General features: G+C 49.4%; 1 protein-coding gene across 5 annotated transcripts in view; it reads left to right on the forward strand.

Annotated features, from left to right (window-relative positions):
- BCORL1 (BCL6 corepressor like 1) overlaps positions 1-24,353 on the forward strand; it is a 42,710-nt gene that overhangs the window by 9,982 nt on the left and 8,375 nt on the right. For 3 of the 5 annotated variants that reach the window (XM_045538005.1, XM_045538006.1, XM_045538007.1), the window contains 7 exons: positions 2,952-3,117; positions 4,184-4,264; positions 6,234-6,623; positions 10,339-10,562; positions 14,814-15,035; positions 17,422-17,588; positions 18,463-18,608. In XM_045538005.1, coding sequence (XP_045393961.1) covers positions 2,952-3,117; positions 4,184-4,264; positions 6,234-6,623; positions 10,339-10,562; positions 14,814-15,035; positions 17,422-17,588; positions 18,463-18,608 — 1,396 coding nt within the window. The remainder of the gene's footprint in view (positions 1-2,951; positions 3,118-4,183; positions 4,265-6,233; positions 6,624-10,338; positions 10,563-14,813; positions 15,036-17,421; positions 17,589-18,462; positions 18,609-24,353) is intronic. The other 2 variants (XM_045538008.1, XM_045538009.1) reach the window with 2 other exon arrangements.

A 24,353-nucleotide genomic window follows, 5' to 3' on the forward strand; every position in this document is an offset into this window, starting at 1 on the left:
AGTAGACTGGTGGTTGCCTAGGGCTGGGGAGGATGGGGTAATTGGGAAGTGACTGCTTAATGGGTACAGGGTTTCCATTTGGGGTGATGGAAACGTTCTGGAACTAGATAAGTGTGATAGTTGCACTACTCTGTGACTGCACTAATAACAATTGAATTGTATGCTTAAATAAGTGAATTGCATGGTATATCAGAATAAATTGTATCTCAATAAAGCTATTGTTAAAAAAAAAAGGAGTAGGCCAGTCATGGTAGCTAATACCTGTAATCCCAGCATTTTGGGGGTTCAAGGCAGGAGGATCGCTTGAGGCCAGGACTTCAAGACCAGCCTGAGCAACATAGTGAGACCCAATCTCTACAAAAAAGTTTTTAAAAATTAGCCAGGCGAGGTGGCGCATGCCTGTAGTCCCAGCTACTCAGGATGCTGAGACAGGAGGATCGCTTGAGTCCGGGAGTTTGCAGTTACAGTGAACTATGATGATGCCGCTGCACTCTAGCCTGGATGATGGAGTGAGACCCTGTCTCAAAAACAATAAAGATAAGTGCTCAGAACAGTACCTGGTGCATGGCAAGTGCTCAGTTAGTATTAGTGGCTGCTGCTGTTATTGTTAGGATTACAAACAAAATAGATGTGGTCCCTGCCCTCATGGAGCTTATGTCTTGCAGATGACAGGCAAGCACTACCCCTTCCTACATTAGATTAACAGTTCATTATGTCCACTGACAGATGCAGAGGGCAGAGAATAAAGTTACAGGATCAAGGGCCTAGAAGCAGCCCTTTGTGACTACCTGTAACAATTTAGTAAATGTGCATTTTTGAGTATAGCAAATATTAAAATAACTTACCTCTTTCTTTTGTTATGTTCCATTTTCCTGAGAAGGAAAGCATTGATCAGCAAACTTAGATCAGGGGTTCATTCCAAACAGCCCCTTTCAGGTCATGGCCAAGAATCAGAACAGTTTCCTGTCGCCTGCACCACCTGCCCAAGGCCTCTCAGGATCCTAAAGGGCCTTCTTTCTGAATCATTGGCAAAGAGAGCTTCATTTGGTGCTGGGCATATTTTATTGTCTTCTCATTCTTTGGAAAGTTCTTTGGAAAATATTTCAAAACTCTGTTAACCGGAACATTCATCTCGGGTGGCCTCCCTATTCTCCCAACTTTTTGCATAAGTTGGAGAATGTAATATATTTTTACTTTCAGTGCTGCCCTGGCAGGAAGATGCAGACAGAAATCCCTTCTGGATGTTCTGTTTTACTTGTTTTTGTCTATCTTAGGAAGTAAAAGTTAATGATCTGTACTTGAAAGAGCCAGCTAAAAATGATATTCAGAAGTAAATAGGACATGTTCAAATTTATGTGTGTTTGACTTTATTCCCCATGACTTAAAAATAGTTTTTCTCTTGGCCATACCTGAAGGTCAGATTTGAAGCAGCAGTTCCACATCTTCCTCTTTCCTCTCCAGTTCTTTCCTTCTCCTAACAGTTTGGTTTGTAGGAACTGGCAGCAAGCAAAGGGGGAAACTGAACTTGAATTTGCAGCTCAGCCCTCTGCTGAATGAGAAGCAGGAGGAGTTCATGGGGTGGGGGAGTCCCCAGGATTTGATGGGTAGTGGTGACTCCCTGTCCCTGGAGAATTGAGATACGCTCCCATCCCTGAAAATGTTGCATTAGATATCTGCTATCCCCTCAGCTGGAGCTAGACAGTGATAACATTCTAGAAGGTGAGGTGTGGGTCTGCTTAGGGGAAAAACAACTCATGCAGGTTAGCTCTTCTTTTCCTCCTAGTACCTGCTTTTGTTGTTCAAATGTTTTGCTTATTCTGCACTCCCTGGATCCTAGAATACTGGAAATCCCTACATTGCCCTATTTCTTGTTTGGTTGCTTGGAGGGACCTCAAAGCTTATGAGAATACATGGCTGCTAGGCTGAGAGTGCCCTTGCAGTGTGTGGACACAGCCATTGTGCCTCTCGGATGCACCAGGCAGTAGGCGTGAGGGGCTGAGTGGAAGCAGCCAAACACGAGTAGGGGAGGAGAGGTAGTGAGAGCTGATGCCAAGAGGCATAGGCTGGGGACCAGGAGCCTAGTCCCTGCTCTGTGTCTTTGTCACTGCAAACACAACTAGGCTAGCCTGCAGGGTGGCCTGGTAAGTAGCAGCCCCTGAGCAAGTAGACACATTGGGCTGTGCGTTGACCTGGACAAATCATTCAACCTGTTGTCTTGGAGCTTCAGTTTCCTCACCTGTTCGGTGGGGATGATATTAGATTCTCCTCTCAGGGTTGTTGGGAGGATACAGTCAAATAACAGAGATGAGAGCATTTTGAAAAGTTGAAAGTGCTGCAGAGTATAAAGTGGTATTATTAATGCCTGGGCCTTTTCATTGTGTCTCATAAGTATAGGGAGGTTTGAATTGCTTCTGTCTCGTGTTTTTCTTCTTTCCTTAGTTGAATCTATTTTCTGGTATTAATTTGCATGTGAAAATAGACAATTTTTCTTGAGTTGGCCCGTACTGGGAATTATTTTCTGTTGTTGGTGTCAATACCATTCACAGTAAAGTTATTTGAACAATGTAGTCACCCAACTTGCAGAAGAGGCATTTTGTTTAATGCCCGTCTCTCCATTGGTGTTTGGATATAGAGAGTATGGGGCCTGAGTTTGCACCTTTTAAAATGACTTTGGGTGTTTATTCAATAGCTTACGAATGCAGACTCTCTAGACCTCTGTAAAGTGATGGGGTATGGATGCCTTTGGGGATTAGCCAGGGTACTGGATTCAATCCAGAAGAGCCCCTGGAGCCCACTGTGGAAGGCAGCACTTGGCGGGCCCTGCCCCTGGGTCCCCTACCCCGGGTGGCTCATGTCCACGTGTCAGAAACGGGACATGTGGCTCAACCCCGAGAAAGCGTTCTTATGAAGCAAAACTGACCTCAGACCTGACTCTCTCTAACTCTCCACAGGGCCGGAAGCCGCCCAGTGACCCCCAGGAACCCACCAAGAAAAGCCCCAGGGGGGCTTCAGATTCAGGTAAAGAGCACAATGGAGTCAGGGGAAAGCACAAGCACCGGAAGCCAACAAAGCTGGAGTCCCAGTCTCCAGGAAAACGAGCCGAGGGCCACGAGGAAGGTAGGCTGAGAGGATGCCTGTGGCACGGTGGTGATGGGACAGGGGGTCAGATACTGACTGGGAAGGTGAGACTTCTTCACTTGGGAAAGGAGGTATGATTGACACCTCTGGAGGCTGAGGCAAGGGAGGAGGAGCAGGGGCTCATTCTGCTCTCCCTGGGTGCTAGAATAAGGCACACTCTGAAGGCCGAAGGAGGTGGTTTTCAGAAAGACAAATGTGGGTCCTACAGGAGAGTAGCCAACCCATTTCCCTGCAGTGGGTCTAGGCTCAGAGAAGAAACAGGCTTAAGGAGGATTTAGACAAAAACAGGATGGGGGTTTCATGACACTGTTTTCTCTCCCTTTGAGAATATTGGAAAACTCCCATTCTAAAGAGATGAAATTAAATAGCTAGCTAGCCAGCTAGAAGGGTTTTGAGAAGTTCTTAACCTTTATCACCATTCAGGAACACACAGGGTGTTGGGGGTGTGGGGGAGTGTGTGTGCTTAACCTGTGCACTCTGCCACAAATAGTTCCTCCGCACCCTCATCAGGGAGAGATTCCCAAGCGTTCCTGACCAGAGTAGTCCGTGTTCATGGTCTCGCCCATCTGACACGACCTGTCTCTTCTAGTCTGCTCTTATATGGCAGTTTTGCTCTGTTCACTGCTCCCTGCTCCCATCTTCCCGCCTTGCTCAGTCCTCTAAGATTCATTGAGGTTGCCCTTCTCTGGGACCTGCTCCAGCTCAGTTATAACTTTGTTGAGACGCGGCAGCCTCAGAGTCGCACGGGTGGCCGGGCCTCCTTTCTGGCATGCTGTCGAATCGATACTGTGTGCTGCCTTCTGTGGTGTCAGCAAAAGTGACCAGATTCCCAGTTTTCAAAAACTACTGGGAAATACTCATTCTCTACAAGAGGTACACATGCGATAGCAGCGTAAAGGGAGCTAATCAGTGCAACCCAGGGTAACCACGGGGTAAACGCAAACCCTCGCTTGATTTTTGCCACCTGAACCTCTCAGGTAGGCTTCCTGGTTTTTAGAATCTGTGATATTTCTGCCTTCTGCCCTGAAATCACACATTCCTCCAGGTTCCTTGGAAAAGAAAGCAAAGAGCAGTTTCCGTGACTTCATCCCTGTGGTTCTGAGCACCCGGACGCGCAGTCAGTCTGGTGAGTGAGACTAAGGCAATGGCCCCTCTTGGGATCGCCTACAAAAAAAGAGGCAGCAATCTGGTTGAGCGCTTTGCCATTGGTCCAGGTGGAGTGCTGGGAATTGAGTTCACTGTGCCAAGATGGCTAGCTCCGTGCAGAGACAAGTGAGCCCTGGGTGGGGATAGGGGGCATTGCCCATGATTTTAAGGCTATTTAACTTTTCAGAGCAGGGATTTGACATCTCACTGGGACCCAGTGGGAGAAAGAGGAAAGTCCTGTTCCATTCAAGAAAGCTGGTTCTCCTCCATGTTTTGGCATCTTGTGATTTAGGGCCAATCTCAGGCACAGACATTTAACCTTTGGGTCTCGGTCTTACTGCCCGTTGTGACCGGCATCATCAAAATTGGAAAGGTCATTCATTGATTCATTAGGGCCAGCAGAATCACATTTGGCCCCCTGAGTTTGTATCAGTCAACCCCCAGGGGCTAGAAAAAATAGCCCTTTCCTGTCCCCACTGCCTTCTGTGAGCCTCCGTGTTGGTGCACAGGGCTAGAGGTGGTGGCCTAGGTTTGCCCAGATTTCCATGCAAATTGGACAGAATGGGGAGGCAGGGCGCAGGGTAAACTCAGTTGTCTGACATTCTATTAACTGGCACCTCCACACATGGCGAGTGCGGTGGTGGTAATTGGGGCTCGTAATGATGGCCTGGAGGCCTCGCAAAATTCTGAATCAATCAAAGAGTGATTACGTTATAGCCAGTCCCATTTTAGTGTTAAACACGCCATACTGCATTTGATTCTTTGGAAATTGGTGATCTCTATGGTGATTCTGTGTTAACCAGAATGTTAGATTAACCAGAACACTTCGTTCCCTGCCTGGTCTATACAATGGAAAGATCGCTGGTTGTTTGCTGTCTTTACATGGTCTGACTGACTCGAAGCTTTGGTCAAGGGCTGTTCTGTTTGCCTCGAACCATTTCTTTCTTCTGCTGACCTTGCTTGGGTCTGTCGATTGTCGAGTTAATAGCTGGGCCTTGGGAGAAAGATGGCAATGTCTCACAGCTGTTTCCGAGGAAGGTGTCAGATCTCCTGTAGTGCGAAACTGGGCCAATTTAGGATTGGACTTCTGTTGTTAGCAGAGTTGGAGGAAAGAGTGGGGAGAGAAAATGGTCTCTTGGCAAGTTGGCTGAGGCGGGCCAGAAAGGTGCCATCCATCCCCTGCTGGTTGGGAGAGAAGGGGGAAGAGCCTGCCCAGTGGTGAGGGACAGCTGCAGCATGGTGTGGGGAGGTGCCATGAGAAAGCTCCACCCCTGAGCTCTTGGCAACTCAGGAGGAGGTGGGGTCAATTTAAGGGAAGAGGGCCTGGCTGGGCACATTTGGGCATGACTCAGCCAGGCTGTTTCATAGGAAAGGGACTGCTGGCTTCGCTTTTCCTGAGACTCTTCCTTTTGTGATGATTCTGCTTGTCCAGGGTGGCTCTGTCCCTGAGATTGGTGGTGTCACAGAGTGAGCAAGGGCTGGGGAGCCCTCAGCCCTCCCTTGACCTCTTCTAGACCCCGATTTCTCAAACACCAGGAGCCTTTGGCCCTCTTCTGCCCCTCACATAATGCTTGGTGCCTCTTAAGTACTAAGCAAGAGTTTGTGGAGTGAATTCAAGTGACACAGTAACGTGGATGCGTAAGGATGTGTGTGTTTGTTTAATACTTGATAGTTGTCTGGTATATCAGACTCTCTAAAGCACTTACAGGTGAAAGATCTCATTTGAGCTTCAAAACAGCCCTGTGCATTCCATAAGGGGAGAACTGTATCCCCGTTTTATAAATCAGGAAACCGCAGTGAAGGAACTTTCTCAAAGTGTACAGCTAATAACTGGCAGAGCCTGAACTTGAACCCAGACCTTCAAACTCCTAGTCCAGGGCACTCGCTTCGACACCATACTTTCTCCTTTGAGGAGGTACCTGACCGTCCTCTGTGCATCCTGTCCACAGGAAGCATCTGTAGCTCCTTTGCTGGTATGGCAGACAGTGACATGGGAAGCCAAGAAGTCTTCCCCACAGAAGAGGAAGAGGAGGTGGCCCCCACCCCAGCTAAGCGTCGAAAGGTCAGAAAGACTCAGCGGGACACCCAGTATCGCAGCCATCATGCCCAGGACAAGACTTTGCTGAGCCAGGGCCGCAGACACTTGTGGCGAGCCCGAGAAATGCCCTGGAGGACAGAGGCTGCCCGGCAAATGTGGGACACCAATGAAGAGGAGGAGGAAGATGAAGAGGAGGGCCTGGTGAAGAGGAAGAAACGGAGAAGGCAGAAGAGCAGAAAGTATCAGACTGGGGAGTACCTGACCGAGCAAGAAGAAGAGCAGCGGCGGAAAGGGAGAGCAGGTAAGGCTGGCCAGGGCTGCTGTCACTGCAGCCAGTGTGGCTTCTGGCAACTCTCGGGCATCTCTACACCAGCCAAAGGCCTCGGGACCCAGAGAAACCTGGTGCTATGACTTCCAGCTGCCAGAGGGGGTCACTCAACTCCAGCCCCAAACTTTTGGCTTTGGGTTGAGATTGCATGAGTTTGGATCGGCCTACAGGTGAGCTGAGGACGAAGGGCCCAAGCCCTTTGCTTTCTTATAGAAGTCTGAACCTGTAGGCAAGGCCATGGTGACATCCTTGGCATGGGACAACTCGATACCAGGGAGTTCTCTGGTTGGCTTGAGGGAGTCGAGTCTTTCGGGAGGACAGGTTTTCTCTCCTAGAATCTTGGGTTTAAGAAGAAAGAGGGCATCGGCTGCCTTTCCTGGGATGCCTCAAGCCCCTAAGCTAAAAAGAAGTATAGTGGTTCCCTCAAACCAACAGAAGAACTTCAAGTAGAAGCGGGCACGACTTTGCTTTCTCAGTTAAAGCCACAATGATTATTCAGAGGCGGAATGAAGCTTTGAGGTGACCCAAGCAAGGTGGCATCATTTTTGTTGGACCTGAGTTGGGAAAGCAGGCAGCCCAAAGAGAAAACCAGGCTTTCTTTGGCCGCATCAGATGCTATGATATACAATCATGGAGACACAGACTGTCACAAGAGCCTAATAGCAGTATGTTCCACTACATACTGTTCGGGCCCATTCCTATAGTGGATTTCTAAATGAGCAAAAAGCGTATCTCTGGCTTCCATAAGAACACCTATGTTTCTCACTCTCATTCTCTGACCTCTACCCTGGAAGCACCAATTGATTGCCTTCTATAATGCATTCATCCTGAGCTGCCGGTAAACATCTGCAGTTTCCTTATTAGCTATAACTGAATAATCCCATTGAGTGGGCAGTAGATTCTGGGTTTGCTATAATGCAAAGAAGGCTTAACCTCATTTCCAGCTCTGTTTAAGTGGAAATATATGTGATACCCATCCCTACACTCAAGAGAGTAATTGAGCTAATTTTCATCAACTGTGTGAGAGAGTGGGGACAATTTTCTCTTTCTTCTGCCAGAGCCATAATGGATTGGTCAGGAATGAGCTGTCAAGCCGTTGGCCTCAGCCACTTGTGTTAGGATGAAGAGGAGCTTTTGTATATTACCCGATCTTCTCTAATGGCGACTGGTTTGCTAGCTTGGAAGCTTCCTATGGAAATTATCAGCTCTTGGAACCAGAAGGACCTTCAGGGTTGCCTGGTCCAGTTTTCCACCCAATGCAGAGATAGAGATCTCCACAGTATTCTTGACTGGTAGCTAGTGTTCGTGTGAACACCTCCAGTAACACGGAGAACACCACCGATCGAAGCATCCTATTTGCTTTGGGGGCAGCTCCAATTGTTGGAAAGTGGGTCATTCACCTTCTATGGATGTGTCTAAGCATTTTTCATTGAGGCAACTGGCTTTGACATGTGGCGTGGTCACCTTCCTCCAGATCTGATGATGGCATCTTCATGCAGGAATTGCCTGACAAACATCTCTCTTCTCAGAAAGCTCCAATCCCTCCTACTGCTGCCCATCTTTCAGGTTGACATCAGAGGGTCAGGCAAAGGCCAGACTAGGCAGGTCACCCTACTCCTGACTGAGCCTCATGACCTTTCCTTTCATCCTGGGCTTGGCTATCTCCCTTCTTGACCTGTGGAGGAGGTAGGGAGAGCCACTTCCACTCATATATCTGCTGCCTCCACTCTCTGGTCCTTTGTATGCTACTATAAAGCCCTTGCTCCTCTGTAATTAAATAAACTCCAGAGCCTTCCCTGCCCTGGGTAAACGGGGTAGGGGGTTGTTTCTTTGCCTGGGCATTGGATGCTATAATGTGGCTTCCCCATATTTCTTGAGGTCCTCACAAGGCATGGTTCTGTTCCTTCCTCTTTTGCCCCAGCCCAAACTTGTTGGATCAAAATCTCAAATTTAGGCCAGGTGTGGTGGCTCACGCCTGTAATCCCAGCACTTTGGGGGGCCGAGGCGGGAGGATCGCTTGAGGTCAGGATTTAGAGATCAGCCTTAACAAGAGCAAGACCCCGCCTCTACAAAAACTAGAAAAATTAGCCAGGCACGGTGGCACTAGCCTCTAGTCCTGGCTACTTGGGAGGCTGAGGCAGGAGGATCGCTTGAGCCCAGGAGTCTGAGGTTGCCGTGAGCTATGACGACCCCACTGCACTCTAGTCCAGGTAACAGAGCAAGACTGTCTCAAAAAGGAAAAAAAAAAAAAAAAACCAACCTGAGTTTAGAATTTTCTGGCTGGAAGTGTCATTACAGACCATGTAGTACAGTAATTCTTGGACAGGGTGTGGGGACCCACTAGTGGGCTGGGGCTAGTTGGGAGAAAGGGGTGGTAAGGACAACTGGCTTTCCAAAAGCTGAGCATAAGCTATAGCCAGCTCCTCATACTGGAACGATGACTCTCACATCTGGATCTGCCCTTGGCAATGTCACATGCAAGAGCCTGTGTCAAGGTCGGAGGAGGCAACTTGAGAACTCTTGGATCTCAATCCTTTCTTTTCACAAATTGGAGAAACTGAGGCTGCAGTTAATTCACTTCACAGACATACTTACTGATTTTTTGCCATATGCTAGGCATGGTGTTCAGTCCTGTGGTGGAGACAAAGAACACATGGGCATGGCCCTACTTAATAGCTTGCACTTATTAATAAATAATACTATAATGATGCCTTATTCCTTATAACACTTTACAAAAGGGCTTTGCATGAATTACCTCATTTAATTCTCATGCCACTCCTGTGATGTGGATTATATTCTCCCCATTTTACAGATATGGACACTGAGGCTCAGAGCAATTATGACTTGCCTCTAGCCAGTCACACAGTTAGTGACCCAGCCACATAACACTGATGTTAAAAGATAAGGGTAAACACAATCTGTTACCCCTACGCATGGGGTTTAAGACAGACCCTATGGGATGAAGCTCTTGAGGAGTTTCCAGCAGGCCTTTTTGAAATTAGAATGTGCTTTGTTCAGTGAGGTGTGGCTAGAATTAGAGATGTTGTCCAGTATGTTCCAGTTACACTGGTAACTTGATTTCCACCCAGGGAGGGGAGCAGGTTTCCACTCTTGACTGCCAGCTAAGTAGGCCCATGGCACCTTCTGGTTTTGGGAAGTTTCTGTGGCTTTGATCTTTGTATCCTCAGAGGGTGACATTCGGGGCAGTCAAGTGGATAGAGCTGAGGCTATGCAGGCAGCCTTCTATCACTTACTCCCCACTCCCTTGTACTTGACAGTTAATGTCAGCAGAGTGGCTAAATTTGCTTTCATACTGGAGTGGAGAAAGAGACGAAGGGGATGGAGGAAAAGCTGAAAAGAAATTCCCATTTGCTCTGGGCTATGAGGAAATGTTACAGTTAAAATTACCCTCATCTTGGAGATAGCCCGATGGGCCGCCCCCTGCTGGCAGGGCTGGGAGCTGTCTCCTGCTTGTAGAGGAGGGACTTTGATGTTGAAGTATAGTGTGTCCATTCAAGAAGCATTTAGTGGAGTAGGCAGCACTGCACTAAATACCGATAGCTGATAGTTACACATCTTTGCACTGCAATTCTAATCCCCGAAGTCCTCTGATTCATCTTAGAGGAAGGCGTTGCTTTTCTGTGTTCCGTTTCTCTGACATCCGTTCTTTCCTGTTTCTTGACGTCAGATTTAAAGGCCCGTAAGCAGAATACTTCCTCACAGAGTTCGGAGCACCGCCTCAGGAATAGGAACCTTCTTTTGCCCAACAAAGCCCAAGGGATCTCTGATTCACCAAATGGTTTCCTCCCAAATAACCTGGAGGAGCCAGCCTGCCTTGAAAATTCAGAAAAGCCATCAGGAAAACGAAAGTGCAAGACCAAGCACATGACAAACGTCTCAGAAGAGGCAAAGGTACGTTGCCATCAAGGGGAGTTGTGCAGGAGAGGAGAGTGGGCCGGAGAAGGCAGGCTTCCCCCCACGCTCCTCAGCCAGTAATCCTCTGTGGGACGAACAGAGGGAGGGAGTGGAGGGGGAGGATCAAATTAACTCGTATTTATGAAAGTCTTCTAAACTAGTTCTAGAAGGGTGGGAGGGCAGATTTGAAGAATGGGAACTACTACTATAGTTATAGCTAACTATAGGGTTTGGCCCACGATGGCTTTTCCTCTACAATCCTTGGATCTCCTTTGAGTTAAGGAAGAGTTAAAGAATATGGCAGGATGTTAGCCTGAATAGCTTGTTAACATCCAATCAAGAAGCTTTTGTTTGGGCTTAACTCACTGGAAATCAATCATGGAGCTTTCTGGGTCAATCAAGGTAGAAAACAACTTGTAGGAACAAGGTTTTGATGTCCAGACAATGCTTGATTGAGGGTGGGGCCAACGGAATTCCACTTGGGCCCAGTTATAGCTATCCTTCCCCACCCCTGCTGCCTAGTTCCTTTGCTTCTCGTGGAAGCATAGGAGCGAGTGGACACTCACCAATCCATAGCCAGACAAGCACTCCTAGAACCCCTGTTCAAAATTGACATCTCTTTTGGGTCTGGTGTTTATGGCATTGGTGTTGGGTTCCATCTTGTACCATTAGAAAAAAAAAATCAGACGGTCCTCATTCAGGGTAAGCCTCACGTTTGAGAGAAGTGAAGGTCCAGAGTCAAGTGTATACCCATAATATGTGTTTGTCATTGACAAGCAAAAGCAAAAGGTTGTTTGGGCTTGTTTTGGTGGTTGTGATTCCTATGGCTCTCTCCAGCTCCAGAGCAGGAGTCCCTGAATGGCACTGCTGGGAGACCCAGGTGTTTGTGTTCCTTCCTTTTCCCTTCCTCTTCCCGGAATCTCATTCCAGCTCAGACAAGGTACTCAAGCTTATTTCCTCATCTTTAAAAATGTAGCTGGTGCTCCATGCCCTCTCTGTCTCACAAGGGTACTTGGGGGAACAAAGGAGGCAATGTCTGTGACAGGCTTTGATAACCATAAAGTGCTTTCCAAGTGCTGGTGTGCATCATTGTGCTTCAGGTAGGGGCAGGAAGGAGGGAACAGAGGCATGGCATGGCAAGGTAGCAGTGTCCATTTCTTCTGATCCTCAGCATGGGAGAAAGACAGGGAACTCTGATGTGTGCTAAGCACTTCATTCACATTATCGCTCTTAATTCCTGCAACGCCTCTTGGAGGTGGGCACTTTAGTATCCTCATTTTCAGCAAGGAAACTGAGGCTCAAGGAGGTTAAGGGACTTGTGCAAGGTCACTTGGTGGTCATGAGTGACAGAGTTGGGGACGTGAAGCAGGCCTGTCAGCCTCTGGAGCCTCGGCTTATTCCATATGCCTCCCAGGCTCTGAATGGGTGGCTTCTGTTTGTATCCGGGAGACACTGGGGGAGGGGGGCAGTTGGACAGAAAACAGTGCCACCCCAAGCAGCTCTGGCAAAAGGTGGGTCTTCCCCTCCCCTTCCCCCTGCTCCTCCCCAGACACTCACATGGATGGCCCCGTCCCACACAAAGGTAACCAGCCGCCTGACCTTCGGCAGCATGCGCTAATGCTTCTGTCTGGTTATTCTGCCTGGCAGTGTGTCTGCTGAAATGTTCTCCTGGAGAGGTTTTTGTCCATCCCCAGGGCCTCCCTTTCTCTCTCCCGCCTTTCTTTCTCTCCCAGTCACCACCACCTGCTCCAGTTGCCCCCATGGCACAGGGCTTTGTAGTGGGAAGCAAGGCGGGGGGCGGCGGGAGGGCGGGGGATGCTCCTGTAACACTAAAGCAGGGCATTGGCCAAGGGCTTCTTCCCACGGGGGCTCAGAGCCAGGGGGAAGGGAGGGAGGAGGGGTCCCCCCACTTGTTCTTGCTCCTCCTTGTCTCAGGCAGCCTGCTTCTCTGCTCTCTGGCGGCTCTGGCCCCCAGAAGGAGAGGCACCCTTTGGTTCCTGGCTTGGCTTAGCGAAACCCTGGGTACTTTACCCAGCATCCTCCAGTCCTGCCATTGTACACTCTATCCTCTTGGTGATAAAGCAGCATTATACCCTCAGAGCTCGTGCCTTCCTGCTAGAGCTTATACCTCTCTGCCCTTTCAGGATGGGGACTGATTGTGGCTTCTCATTGTCTTGGGGCTTACCAGAGGAAACAAAGGCCCTGTGCCCTCATTTTTCCTCTGCTACTGCTCCTTTCCTGACTTTGTCTTTCTAGGCAACTTTTCTGGCTGCCCAAGGCTCTTGCTCATGGCTGGCTTGAATCAAGTCAACAAATATTTGTTGCAATAATGTGCCCAGCCCTGATTTAAGTGCTTTAAGGAATGGAAAAAAAAGATGACAATACGAACCCTTCCCCTAAGGAGCTTAAAACCTAGGAGGAGAGGCAAGACTTCCCCGTGAAACACTGGAACAAAAGAAGAAAGTGAGGCATCAGGCATCAGATGATGTGATTCAGACTAGGTGCTCTGGATATGCAGAGAGACAGGGCAGTGGGACCAGAGGGTTATAGAATATTGTAGAAGACATAGGACCGAAGTGAGACCTTGATGCTCTGAGGGATTTGGATAAGTAGGAAGTATTAGTTATCTTTGTGGTATAACAAATTACTCTAAAACTTAGCAGCTTTACACAACAATGAGCATGTATAATATCATCTCACAGTTTCTGGGAATTCAAGAGCAGCTTAGCTGAGCCTGGCTTGGGGTGTCTTACGAGGTTGCCGGTGAGGTGTCAGCCAGGGTGGCATTCATCTGAAGGCTTGACTGGGACTGGAGAATCTGCTTCCAGGGTATCTGCTCACATGGCTGGCAAGTTGATGCAGGTTGTTGGCAGGAGGCTGCCTTCCCTTGCCCCATGGATCTCTACAAAGGGCTGCTTGAATGTCCTCAGGACATAACAGCTGGCTTTCCCCACAGAGAGTGATCTGAAAGTAGAGCAAGGCAGAAGCCTCAGTGCTTTTAGGACCTAGCCTTAGAAGGCACACACCGTCATTTCTGCAATCTCCTATGGGTTACACAGGTCAGCCCTACACAACACAGGAGGGGGCTACACAAGAGCCTGAATGTCAGGGGCTGGGGATTGCCAGGGGCCATCTGCCCTCTGCCTGCCCCCAGTGATTCATGTCCCTCCCATCTGCAAAGTATACCCCCTCCAAAAGCCCCCCCAAAGGCTCATCTAATTATGGCATCAGCTCCCAATTGAGAATCTCATCATCTAACTTAGGTCCAGGCGCACACGAGGCTCCTTCGATCAGGTTCCTTAAGCATAGCTCTTCAAGCACAGTTCCTCCCAATCTGAAGACCCCTAAACTAGAGACAGGTTACTTGCCCCCATAGCCCCAATATACCACAGTAGGACAGACATGGGAACCCTCTGTAGATATTCCAGTTCAAAATGGGGGGAAAAGGGAGGCACACAGGAGTTGCTCAGGAGGGTACGACTCTCCTGATGTTTTGTGGGCACCCACCCTGTCCATTGTTCTGGAGCCTTTGTAGTTCATTATCTCAAAGACTCTGCAAGGAAGAAAGTGATGCTCCATGAGGTTGGCCCTTGCCCCAGGTCCTGTAGCTAATGGATGGCAGAGGCAAGATTCAAACTCCAGTCTGTCTGATTCTCAAGCGTGAGCTCATTCTACCACCCCATGTGGGCCTGAGTATGATCTGGGGACATGGTGTGGTGAAAGATGGGAAACACCTGTGAGGGTGGCCCGTGGGGGGGGGGGAAGGTATTTGCAAAAAGAGTGAGGCTGTAGGAGCTGTGACTCTTTAAGTCAAAGATAGCTGTCTGCGCTTCTCTTTACTCTCAGAGCCTGCTTCTGCTTATTTATACATAGGACTTGTAAAAACCTCAATAAGTGGGGATTGGAGGCAGGTAAAGAAGGCAAGCAGAGTGCTTGAGAGAAGCTGGAATGTCTCCTCAATCTCTGATTTCCAATCCCTGGCTTATGGGCTTGAGGATTTGAGCCTCTTCACATCTCCCCACTGAGCAGAAATGCATGGGAACCTGTGCTGATCCTGGCAGTACTTCATGTGGGTAGTGACCTGCCCAGCCTCTAGCTTCAAACCTGGCGGTGGTCCGAGCCATTTAGGGTACTGTAAGCAAAGCATGGCATGGACACAGGTGAAATGAGATGGCCTTGGCAGCAGAGTGGAGTGGCCATGATGGATGGGATATGTTGCCTGGCCTGACCCGCATCTCTGCTTTCCAGGGCAAAGGTCGTTGGAACCAGCAGAAGACACGATCTCCCAAATCTCCCACCACAGTGAAACCCTCAGAACCATGTACACCTTCTAAGTCCCGAAGTGCCGGCCCAGAGGAGGCCTCAGAGTCACCTACAGCCAGGCAGATCCCCCCAGAGGCACGTCGACTCATAGTGAACAAAAACGCTGGCGAGACCCTCCTGCAGAGGGCGGCTCGTCTTGGCTATAAGGTAAGGGAGCTCCCCAGCCACGGGGAGCCACTGGGCTGAGCAGCTGTGGGGAAGCTTCTCTCCATGGGCCCTTCTGGGGCTCGAATCCAGGCTGGCCTCCCTCTACTGCCCAGATTGCACCTGGGGCTACTTGCCCCTCGTCGCTCTGATCTCAGTGTGTGGGAATGCAAGCTCATTTGAATGTCACTTTGAGATGAACGCGATTGAAATGGTAACACAATATCATGCAGTATATTCCTAGACCAGGAGTGGGATTTTTGGATTTTCATGTTGTCTTGAATTTCCCTGTATGGTGGCTCCCCGCTCAGAGAGGAACAAGGGGTGATTATTGCTCATTCTTATCTCATCTCCTCCTCTGGCATCCTCTCATTTCGGCATCCAGGAGAGGGGTCCGGAGTGTGTTTAAGGGGCAAGGCTGAGCTAACCCCACCTTACACTACTGCCCTATAGATTGGAAAGAAGGCAGGAAAGGAAGCTGGCCTCTTGAACACCTCTTTTGTCATGTTAAGGGCTTCTGATTACTTCATATCATTTAACCTTCACAGTAAGCCTGGAGATAGGCTTTATTATCCACATTTTATGGATGAGAAAATCGAGGCTTAGCAGTATTAAGTGATATGTCCAAGATCACTCAACTACTACATATACGTGAGTCTGAATTCAAACCAAGGCCTTTTGATTCCCAAGTGCCAGGGTAGGGGTGCAAGACTGACTCATTTACCATAATTAAGTTATGTTGTTGGACATTTCAGTTGTTCCCCATTTATTGTTGAACACGTGTCTTTATCCACAACACTGATTATTTCCTCAGGGTTTGCTCCTGGCAGTGGAGCTGCTGGGTTAGTTGCAGAGCGTGCCTTTTGTTCTAAGGCTTTCGATCCCCATACCTGACTGGCTCAAGCCAGCTGTGCTCCTGGCCAGGCTGGTCAGCCCAGGAGAGCTGACGTGACAGTGTGTTACCATCAAGCCGCCCATCTTTTCTAAGCACCTGGTGTGGGTGCCTGGATAGCTGCCAAAGGGAGACCTGAAGCAGAAATGAAGACCAGTCTGTGCCGTTAAGGTTAATTGTCTTGTAGCCTGGGCAAAAGCAGCAAACGGGAAACCACTGGAGGAGCAAAGAGGACGGGGCTGGAGCACAGGGCAGCCAGTCGGGAGGGCAGGAGAAGCTCTCTGGGGCTTCAGGAAGAGACAAACATCTGCACAGGTACAGAGAGTAGGAGGCCTCGTGCTTTCTCCTGGGTAAAGGCAGCCTGACAGTTTCTGTATATAGGCGGCTCCAGCCAGCCAGCCTGGAGCTGTCAGGCAGAACAGCTGAGCAGCCCATCTCCCCAGTGCCCTGGAGAGGGTCGGTGATAGTGCACCGGTGGCGTCCGATGCTCAGAAAGCCAGGCAGCCAGTGATGCTGCCAGCCTCTCTCCTCCCCCTCAGCTTATCCACCAGCTTCTTCTCTTTCTAGCTAGGGTTCTTCAGGTCCCTGAAGTCCAGCCTCTGGTCCCATCATCTCAGCCCGAGGAAGTCGGTCATTAAAGTGTGCATGAATGACTACTAGGTAATACTCAGATGATCCTGATTTGAGGGGACGATCCTGGCATGAGCATTGGTCCTGCTGAGACCAGCATCCAGGGGTAGTCCTTAAAACAATTCTTTCTTCTTGTTCTCGAATTACCACCAGAGGCTGTGTTCATTTCTCTGGTCTGGGGCTAGCTTGCCAAGCTCAGGGAGTCAAGGTCTAAGCGCTTGAGCTCTAGGTGAGCAGGTGAGCCTCCCTGAGGACTTCACCCCAACAACTACTACCCAGATGAGTGTTCTTGGCCATAAGAAATGTCTCCCCACTGCCAAAGAAACAGCCCAGAGCTGGGGCACTGGTGATAGCAGCTCAGGACAGACTTTGTTAAGGAAAGATTTTGAGACTTGTTCCTCCTATAAAGGGTGGGCTCTGAGAATTCTTGGATACTGGGGGACCTTCGAGTCTCGCTGGGATGAGTTCAATAGCCCTTTCTGGCCGGGCGCGGTGGCTCACGCCTGTAATCCTAGCCCTCTGGGAGGCCGAGGCGGGTGGATCGCTGGAGGTCAGGAGTTCGAGACCAGCCTGAGCGAGACCCTGTCTCTACTAAAAATAGAAATAAAAATTATCTGGACAACTAAAAATATATATAGAAAAAATTAGCCGGGCATGGTGGCGCATGCCTGTAGTCCCAGCTACTCGGGAGGCTGAGGCAGTAGGATCGCTTAAGCTCAGGAGTTTGAGGTTGCTGTGAGCTAGGCTGACACCACGGCACTCACTCTAGCCCGGGCAACAGAGTGAGACTCTGTCTCAAAAAAAAAAAAAAAAAAAAAAAAAGAATTAGCCCATTCTTTGCCCACGGAGCTGTCCCTGTCTCCACAGGACGTTGTTCTCTACTGCCTCCAGAAAGACAGTGAGGACGTGAATCACCGTGACAATGCTGGCTACACAGCCCTGCATGAGGCCTGTTCCCGGGGCTGGACCGACATCCTGAACATCCTGCTGGAGCACGGGGCCAACGTGAACTGCAGCGCGCAGGATGGCACGAGGCAAGAAGGCTGCTCCTTCCCCGGGCTCAGCCCCTCACTCGGCCTGGACCTTTTCAGCACACCAGGCTGCAAGTTACAGAGAGGACTTGTCGGAAAGACCTGTCTAGACTGAAGAGGGAACCAGTTTAGGGCCGGGCTGATGAGCTCCTGGGTGGCCAGTCCTCATTGGTTACTAAGGAGAGGGAGGCTGCAGTTGTCTGGGAATCATCCCATCACGTGAAGCGGTCACCGGGAAGACCACGCAGGCCTCCCTGCACTCAGCTTGGCCGGGCACTTGTCTCAGGCAGAATCCGAGGCTTTAGAAACTGGGAGACTGACCTGAGGGTCACATTCCAGATTTGATTTTTTAAATTTGATCTCTATGTACTTTTTAAAAATTCTGCGTGCTGTGTCTTAAAGAAATTGCACCCATTCTCTTCTGTTCTACCAGAGGGCCTACTTCCTGGGCAAAGTAGAGACAGGAGCTGCAGAACAAGTAGAAGGGGGCTCTGCACTCTGCTCATCTTCCTCTTGGGCAGTCACCTGGGTTCTTCGCTTTTACCCCCCACAGCTGCTTTAGCTTTATCCCAAGTCAGGGACCCATTCTCTGCCCAACTCCAGAACCACCAGTGGAGCTACACCATGCCCTAGGGGCTGTCCCAAGACACGGGGAGAACATAAGAGAGAGAGAGAGAGTAATGGGAGGGAGGAGGTGGGGAGATGGTAGTGGGGGTTGCAGGCCAGAGGTGGCTCCCCTGCCCTAAGCCTTAACCCCGATCACACCAGGGTTCCCCTGGGCTCGTCTCATTTCTTTCCCCGATGTGGCAGCCTGTAGCCTAGAAACCCCTGTTCCCACTTGGGCCCTGTTATCCTCACCCTTGTCTCACCTCTGCAGGCCAGTTCATGATGCAGTGGTCAACGACAACCTGGAGACCATCTGGCTCCTACTGTCCTATGGGGCCGACCCCACACTGGCTACCTACTCGGGCCAGACGGCCATGAAGCTGGCCAGCAGCGACACCATGAAGCGCTTTCTCAGTGGTAAGCACTTCTCAGACTTGAAGCCGTCATCCTTAGGGATGGCCTCTGATTCCTGAACTGGTGAGGACGTCCTCTTCATCTCCCTCCATCTCAAACTGCTCCCACGAGGGGCATCTGCCGTTTTCACATGCTTTCCCTCCAACATCTCAGAAATCTCTGTCCACTTAAAAAGCCCAGAGGGCCGCTTCCTCTCATCCCCTAGCTGTGAGTGCCTGCATCCTCTTCAGGATCTGGGAGCCCACGGGGACCCATTTCGCAGCTAGGTATCTTGGGTGTGCATGCCTCTTTGTGGGACAGCAGCCCCACTAGTAGACATAGTTGGGGGAAGAATTTGTTGACCTGTGCTTTGAATGGGATGTCAGTTGCAAAGCAGTGACACTTAGCATTTTGCTTTTGTTTTTGCAATTTCTCCTTGTTTATGATCAAAGTGGAACCCCTGGGACCCTTCCTGAAGCTTTGTTCCTCACAGCCCTTGCTGGTGCAAACTGCGATGTTTCCTCTGCATCTCAGCGTCCCCCTTCTTTCCATGCCTTTCTTTTCCCCCCTCACCTGCCCCTTCTGGAAAAGTGTCTATTGTGGAAGCCCATGGCAAGGGCCACAAGCCAACATGCATTTATTTCTCATTAGTGGATAGCAGCTGTTTGTCTGCAGTTAAACAGCTCTGTGGAGTTGGGCAGGGGAGGAGGGAAGGAGGGGAGTCAAGCTTGGGCATGCTCAGTAGCAATCTCCTCAGACTTGACCTCTGAATGAAGGAACCCCGCCTCTTAGTGACATCACAGCTTGGCCCTTGCTCTAGCAGTTACTTCTTCAGACTGCTTGAGGGACGGGGCAGCTGGGACTTGTATCTCTGAACCTTCTTAGAGGCTTCAGTGTTTGTGGTAGAACCGCTCTTGGACCAGGAGCCAACAGGACCAAGGATTTGCCCAGGACTACTCCCTCCTCTCACCCAGGCTTTGGCCCCAGTTAGTCCTGAACCCCTACCCTGCCAGAGATATAGTTCTGGGCTTCCAACCAAGGGGCTCGTTTGTTTATCGAACAAAGGTTAACTGAGCTGACGATGGAGGAAGAAACAAAGGGACTTGAACTGAAGGTCCCCATGGAAGGAGGACTAGGCAGGGGCTGGGAGGGGATGACAGGAGGCCGCCAAGGGAGATCTTGACTCCTGCTCAGCCAGCCTCCACCCAGGTCTCAAGTCAAGCTGACTAAACCCTGGAGTACAGGCCTCAGGCCTGCACAGCCTGGCCCAGCCTCTCCTCGTGGGACGCAGGAAGGGGCTGCCTTTTCCGTTTCCCTCCCCCCCGAGCTCTGGCTTCCCAAGTCCCTGTCTTTGAGGGGGAGAGCAGCTTTGGGATGTTCATTCAGTCATTCCTCCTGGGCCAGTGATGACTGCTGTTCCCTTCAGCTGAGCCATCACTGGAGTACAGGGCTCGGGGCAAGCCACCCTTTGTGGCCCCCTCCCACATACTGTGCACACGTGCACTCTCTTTTAGACACATACACACGTCGTCTGCACTCCACTGGCTTCCCAGGAAAGTCTGGCACAAACCTCTAGAGCATCTCAATATGATAAAGGCACCACATGAAGCTCTGCCTTTGATAAACTTGTCTAGTCCAGAGGCCTCTTTAGGCTAGAACCTGCCCTCCCGAAGGTCCGGAGGCTCTCTCTGACCACCTTAGTGAGCAGATGAACTCCTTGCTTCTCTAAGCCCTCCTCCCAACCCCCAAAGGAGTCTGAATGTTGAAACCATTTTAAGTAGTTGAAAAATAAGAAATAACACTTTTCTCTCATCTTCTTCTTTCTGTCAATTCATGTTATTATGGTAGCCAGCCTTTTGACAACTCCTTAAACTAACTCGAACACCAGTCTGTCACAGAACATAGCAAAGGCTTTCATTAGCTCTAGCTCTCTCTGGCCTGTCCAGGCTGGGCACCCAGGTTCAGATCTTCACACCCTTGCTCAATTTGTGGACATGGGGCTGGCTTAATAGTGGGGTTCGGGAGCCGATAGAGTGTTATAAACTGGACCACCTCTTTTCCATGCAAAGGCAGGGCTCTGTCTGGCTGTTAGGGAAAGTTCTAGGACCTTGGCCCGACACCCCAGAGAGGCAGGCACTGACAGGAGTCAGCAAGTGCCCAGAAAGGAAGGGGGTATTTGGGCCCAAAGGCTGCTTGAGGGGGTGAGAGTGAGAGGACAATTCTCAGAAGCTTTTTCTTAAAAAACTTAGGTGAAATTTACCTAACTTAACCATGTGTTAGGTGAGCAATCCAGTGGCATTTAGTGTACTCATAATGTGGTGTGGCCATGGTCAGGGGCAGTATTGATGCCTTGAACTGAGTTCTTGTCTCTCATTTTTCCTCCCTGTGCACCCTCCCACAGAAAATCTCCAGGAGCCTCTGGGTGCAGTGGTGTCGTGGCTGTAGGGTGTGCTGGAGGCCGGAGGTCGGAGTCTAGGGAAGTTTTGCCCTCCACCTTTCCGCCTCCCCAACCCCTACACCTAGGTACATTTTCGTGGAGTCCTGGATTTTTTTTTTTTTTTTTTTACCTTGGCCGTCTGGCTGAGGTATTTAAAAAGCTTTTTGCTTTTCATCCCCAAACATTTGCCAGCCCAGACTCTCTGTAGATTAATTGTCATCATCCTCCCCTAGTGGAGGTCCCACTGGGCAGAAAATGAAGGCGAATCCCCGTAGGGTGCAGAGGACTCCATTTTCTGCAGGAGGGAAAGGTGAGTGAGAGCATCAGGTGCCTCGTGTAGAGCTTCCCTGGCTTTGTGCAGGGCCCCTGTTCTGGAAAAGTTGTTGGGGCATCAGATCCTCTCCTAAGTCCACACGAAAAGGTCTCTGTTTACGGGTATCCTGTAGTGAGTCCTTTTGTAAAACAGAAGATGCTGGTAATTCATCTGGGCTGTAAACATGGATTTTCTTATATTGGGTTGGCTTAAGGTGAGGCCCATTTCTGCTGAGATCGTGAAGGAGGGACTGGCACTCCTTCATCCATTCATTTATCTATCCATTTATTTATTTACTTACTTATTGAGCACCTATTAGATTTTGGGTGCTGTGCTAGGTACAGGAGGCCTTTCTACCTCATGCTCGGGCTTGGAGCACCAAGCTGTCCAAACCCCCTGAGAGGCCTTTAAAGGGCCTCCCCCTTGGGCCAAATTATAGGCAGGCATGTGACTGATTTACCTTTGACCCCTTGAAGAAAAGAGCAATAACCAAGCTAGCTGAAGGAAAACAGACTCGTTTTTCCTCCTCTGTAGGAAAGAATGTGGGGGTTGGGGGGAATAGGTGCAGTTTGGTTTGGGGCATCAGAGGAAGTATCAGGACTGCTCTACCTTCCACTGATGAAAGGGTTAGCAATTTGCCACTTGAGGTCACTCAATCACAGGTTTTTGTTTTTCCTGCCAGAGACCTCTGCCATCTGACCTCATGTTGAAGACCACTTGTTTTTTGTTTTCCTCTCCTTTCATGTCCCTCAGCTGGTGGCTTAGTTGGAGGAGATGGGGAGGGGTGTGATGGGATCATGGAAAAGAGAAGGTGATTGCTAGGGTGGCCGCTCACATTGAGATGAGAGGCTCCATTCTTACAATGAAGCCCTGAGGGTGCTTTCTAAAAAAAAAAAAAAATTATTGAGATGAAATTCACACAACATAAAATTAAGCATTTCAAAGTGAGCAATTCAGTGGCATTTAGTGCATTCACTACCTTGTGCAGCCACTACCTCTATTTAGTTCCAAAACATTTTCATCAGCCTAAAATGGAACCTTGTACCCACTGCTCTCTATTCCCCCTTGCTCCCTGCCCCAGCAACCACTAGTCATTCTGTCTCTATGGATTTGCCTATTCTAGACATGTCATATACATGGAATCATATAATATGGGGCCTTTTGTGTCTGGCTTCTTTCATGTAGTATACTGTTTTCCAGGTCCATCCACGGGTTAGCATATTTCAGTACTTGATTCCTTTTTATGGCTGAATAATATTCTATTGTGTGGATAATATACACCATTTTGTTTATCCATTCATCCACTGATAGACATTTGGGTTGTGTCCACCTATTTGGCTATTGTGAATAGAGCTGCCATGAGCATGCATGTACAAGTATTTGTTTGAGTCTCCATTTTAATTCTTTTGGGTATATACCTCGGATTAGACTTGCTGGGCCCAGGGCACTTTTTCAAGGAAAGGGCAGGAGTAAAGGACTGAAAGTTGTGGCCAGGGATGGGGGACAGGGAGAATCAAGGAAGAGGAAGGTCACTCTTCGTCCTGATTGGATGTGAACGTTTGTGAGGAAACGTGAATTGAAGCTGCACCATTGAGCGAAGCCTGGCGCTCCTCCTGTGTGCCACTCATGGGCCTGCTCCAACTTTAACATCTTCGCTCTTGCCAGTTAACTTTTGGCTATCTCAAAAAGGCAAATTCACCTGCAAATAACAAAGATTTGCAGTCAGCAAAGAGAATTAGAGGAATGTGCTAGAGGCTCTGAAGGCAGTTCCTAGAGAGGAGCCCCAGGAATGTGGTGAGCTAGGGCTGCTCTGCTGGAATCCTTGTGTGACCTCTTGTGGGGGGTGGGGGCAGCAGTCACTTGAATGCATGTGTTCAAGCGTGCTGGTAAAACACGCACTTCATAGTCGTACCTTGTGGTAATTCGTTTCTGCCTCGCTCCCTCTCCATATATTTATTAAGCTCTCACTAATGTACCAGGCACTGGGCTTAAGGACACGGGAGGTGATTGATGGTACACAAGACAGGCATGGTCCCTGCCCTTTTGGAACTTACACTGTTGTTCTATTATCTCCCATGACACCTAGCACAGGGTTAGGCACAGAACAGACACCTACCTGCCTGACAGATGCTTCTGGAAGAAACTACTTCCAACTCTCAAGTGGCACAGGGTACAGCAGAGCACATGAGCTGGCAGCAGGACCTCAGAGTCTTTTCACGGAGGGCACAGACAACCTAACGTACATGACTAAAGGTTTCCCACTTTGATCAGTCATTACTTTGAAAGCTTCTTACTGGCTGCTTTATCCTACCCGGGGAACTCTTCATTTCCTAGAAGATTGCTTAAAAATGAGGGTTTTTTTAGTAGCTCACAACACTTCATAGGCGTTCTTGTTGACAGGATGATCCCAGAGGGATATTGGGTCACGGGGGTGCTTTCCATTGGAGGAGACTAGCTCCACTCCTTTAAGAGTGGCCACCAGCTTCCTCCTGGGATTTGGTTTTCAGGGGACACCCTCACCTTACTTGTGCCCTTTGGACTCTCTCCTGTCCAGTTGCACAGGTGTCACTTGAGGGCTGGTGGCAACCACATACAACTAAGTCAGTTTGCCAGTTTTACTAGGCGGCATATTGGCAACCACTGGCCATGTGCCCACAGATGACACAGCTGAATTTGTCACGAAAGCCAACAAAAAGTGGACCAGCTTTTTGTGCAGGTGGGACTGGGAGGTGAAACAGTTCCACTAGATAATGCCTAGCTAGGAAACAGGGAGGCTAAGGGCATGGCCTGATGTCTCTCTTTAGAGCAAGTGAGCAAAAGGTTATTAAAACTGTTTTATTGTGTTCAGGTATACATAACACAAGATTTACTGTTATAACCATTTTAAACTGTACAATTGAGCGACAGTAAGAACATTCATAATGTTGTACAACCATCACCACTACCTAGTTTCAGAACTTTCTTGGCATTCCAAAGGGAAACAATGTCTGTTACCAGTCACTCCCCATTCCCTTCTCTC

The sequence above is a fragment of the Lemur catta genome, chromosome X (assembly GCF_020740605.2).
Source record: "Lemur catta isolate mLemCat1 chromosome X, mLemCat1.pri, whole genome shotgun sequence".
In the NCBI taxonomy this organism is placed as follows: Eukaryota; Metazoa; Chordata; class Mammalia; order Primates; family Lemuridae; genus Lemur; species Lemur catta.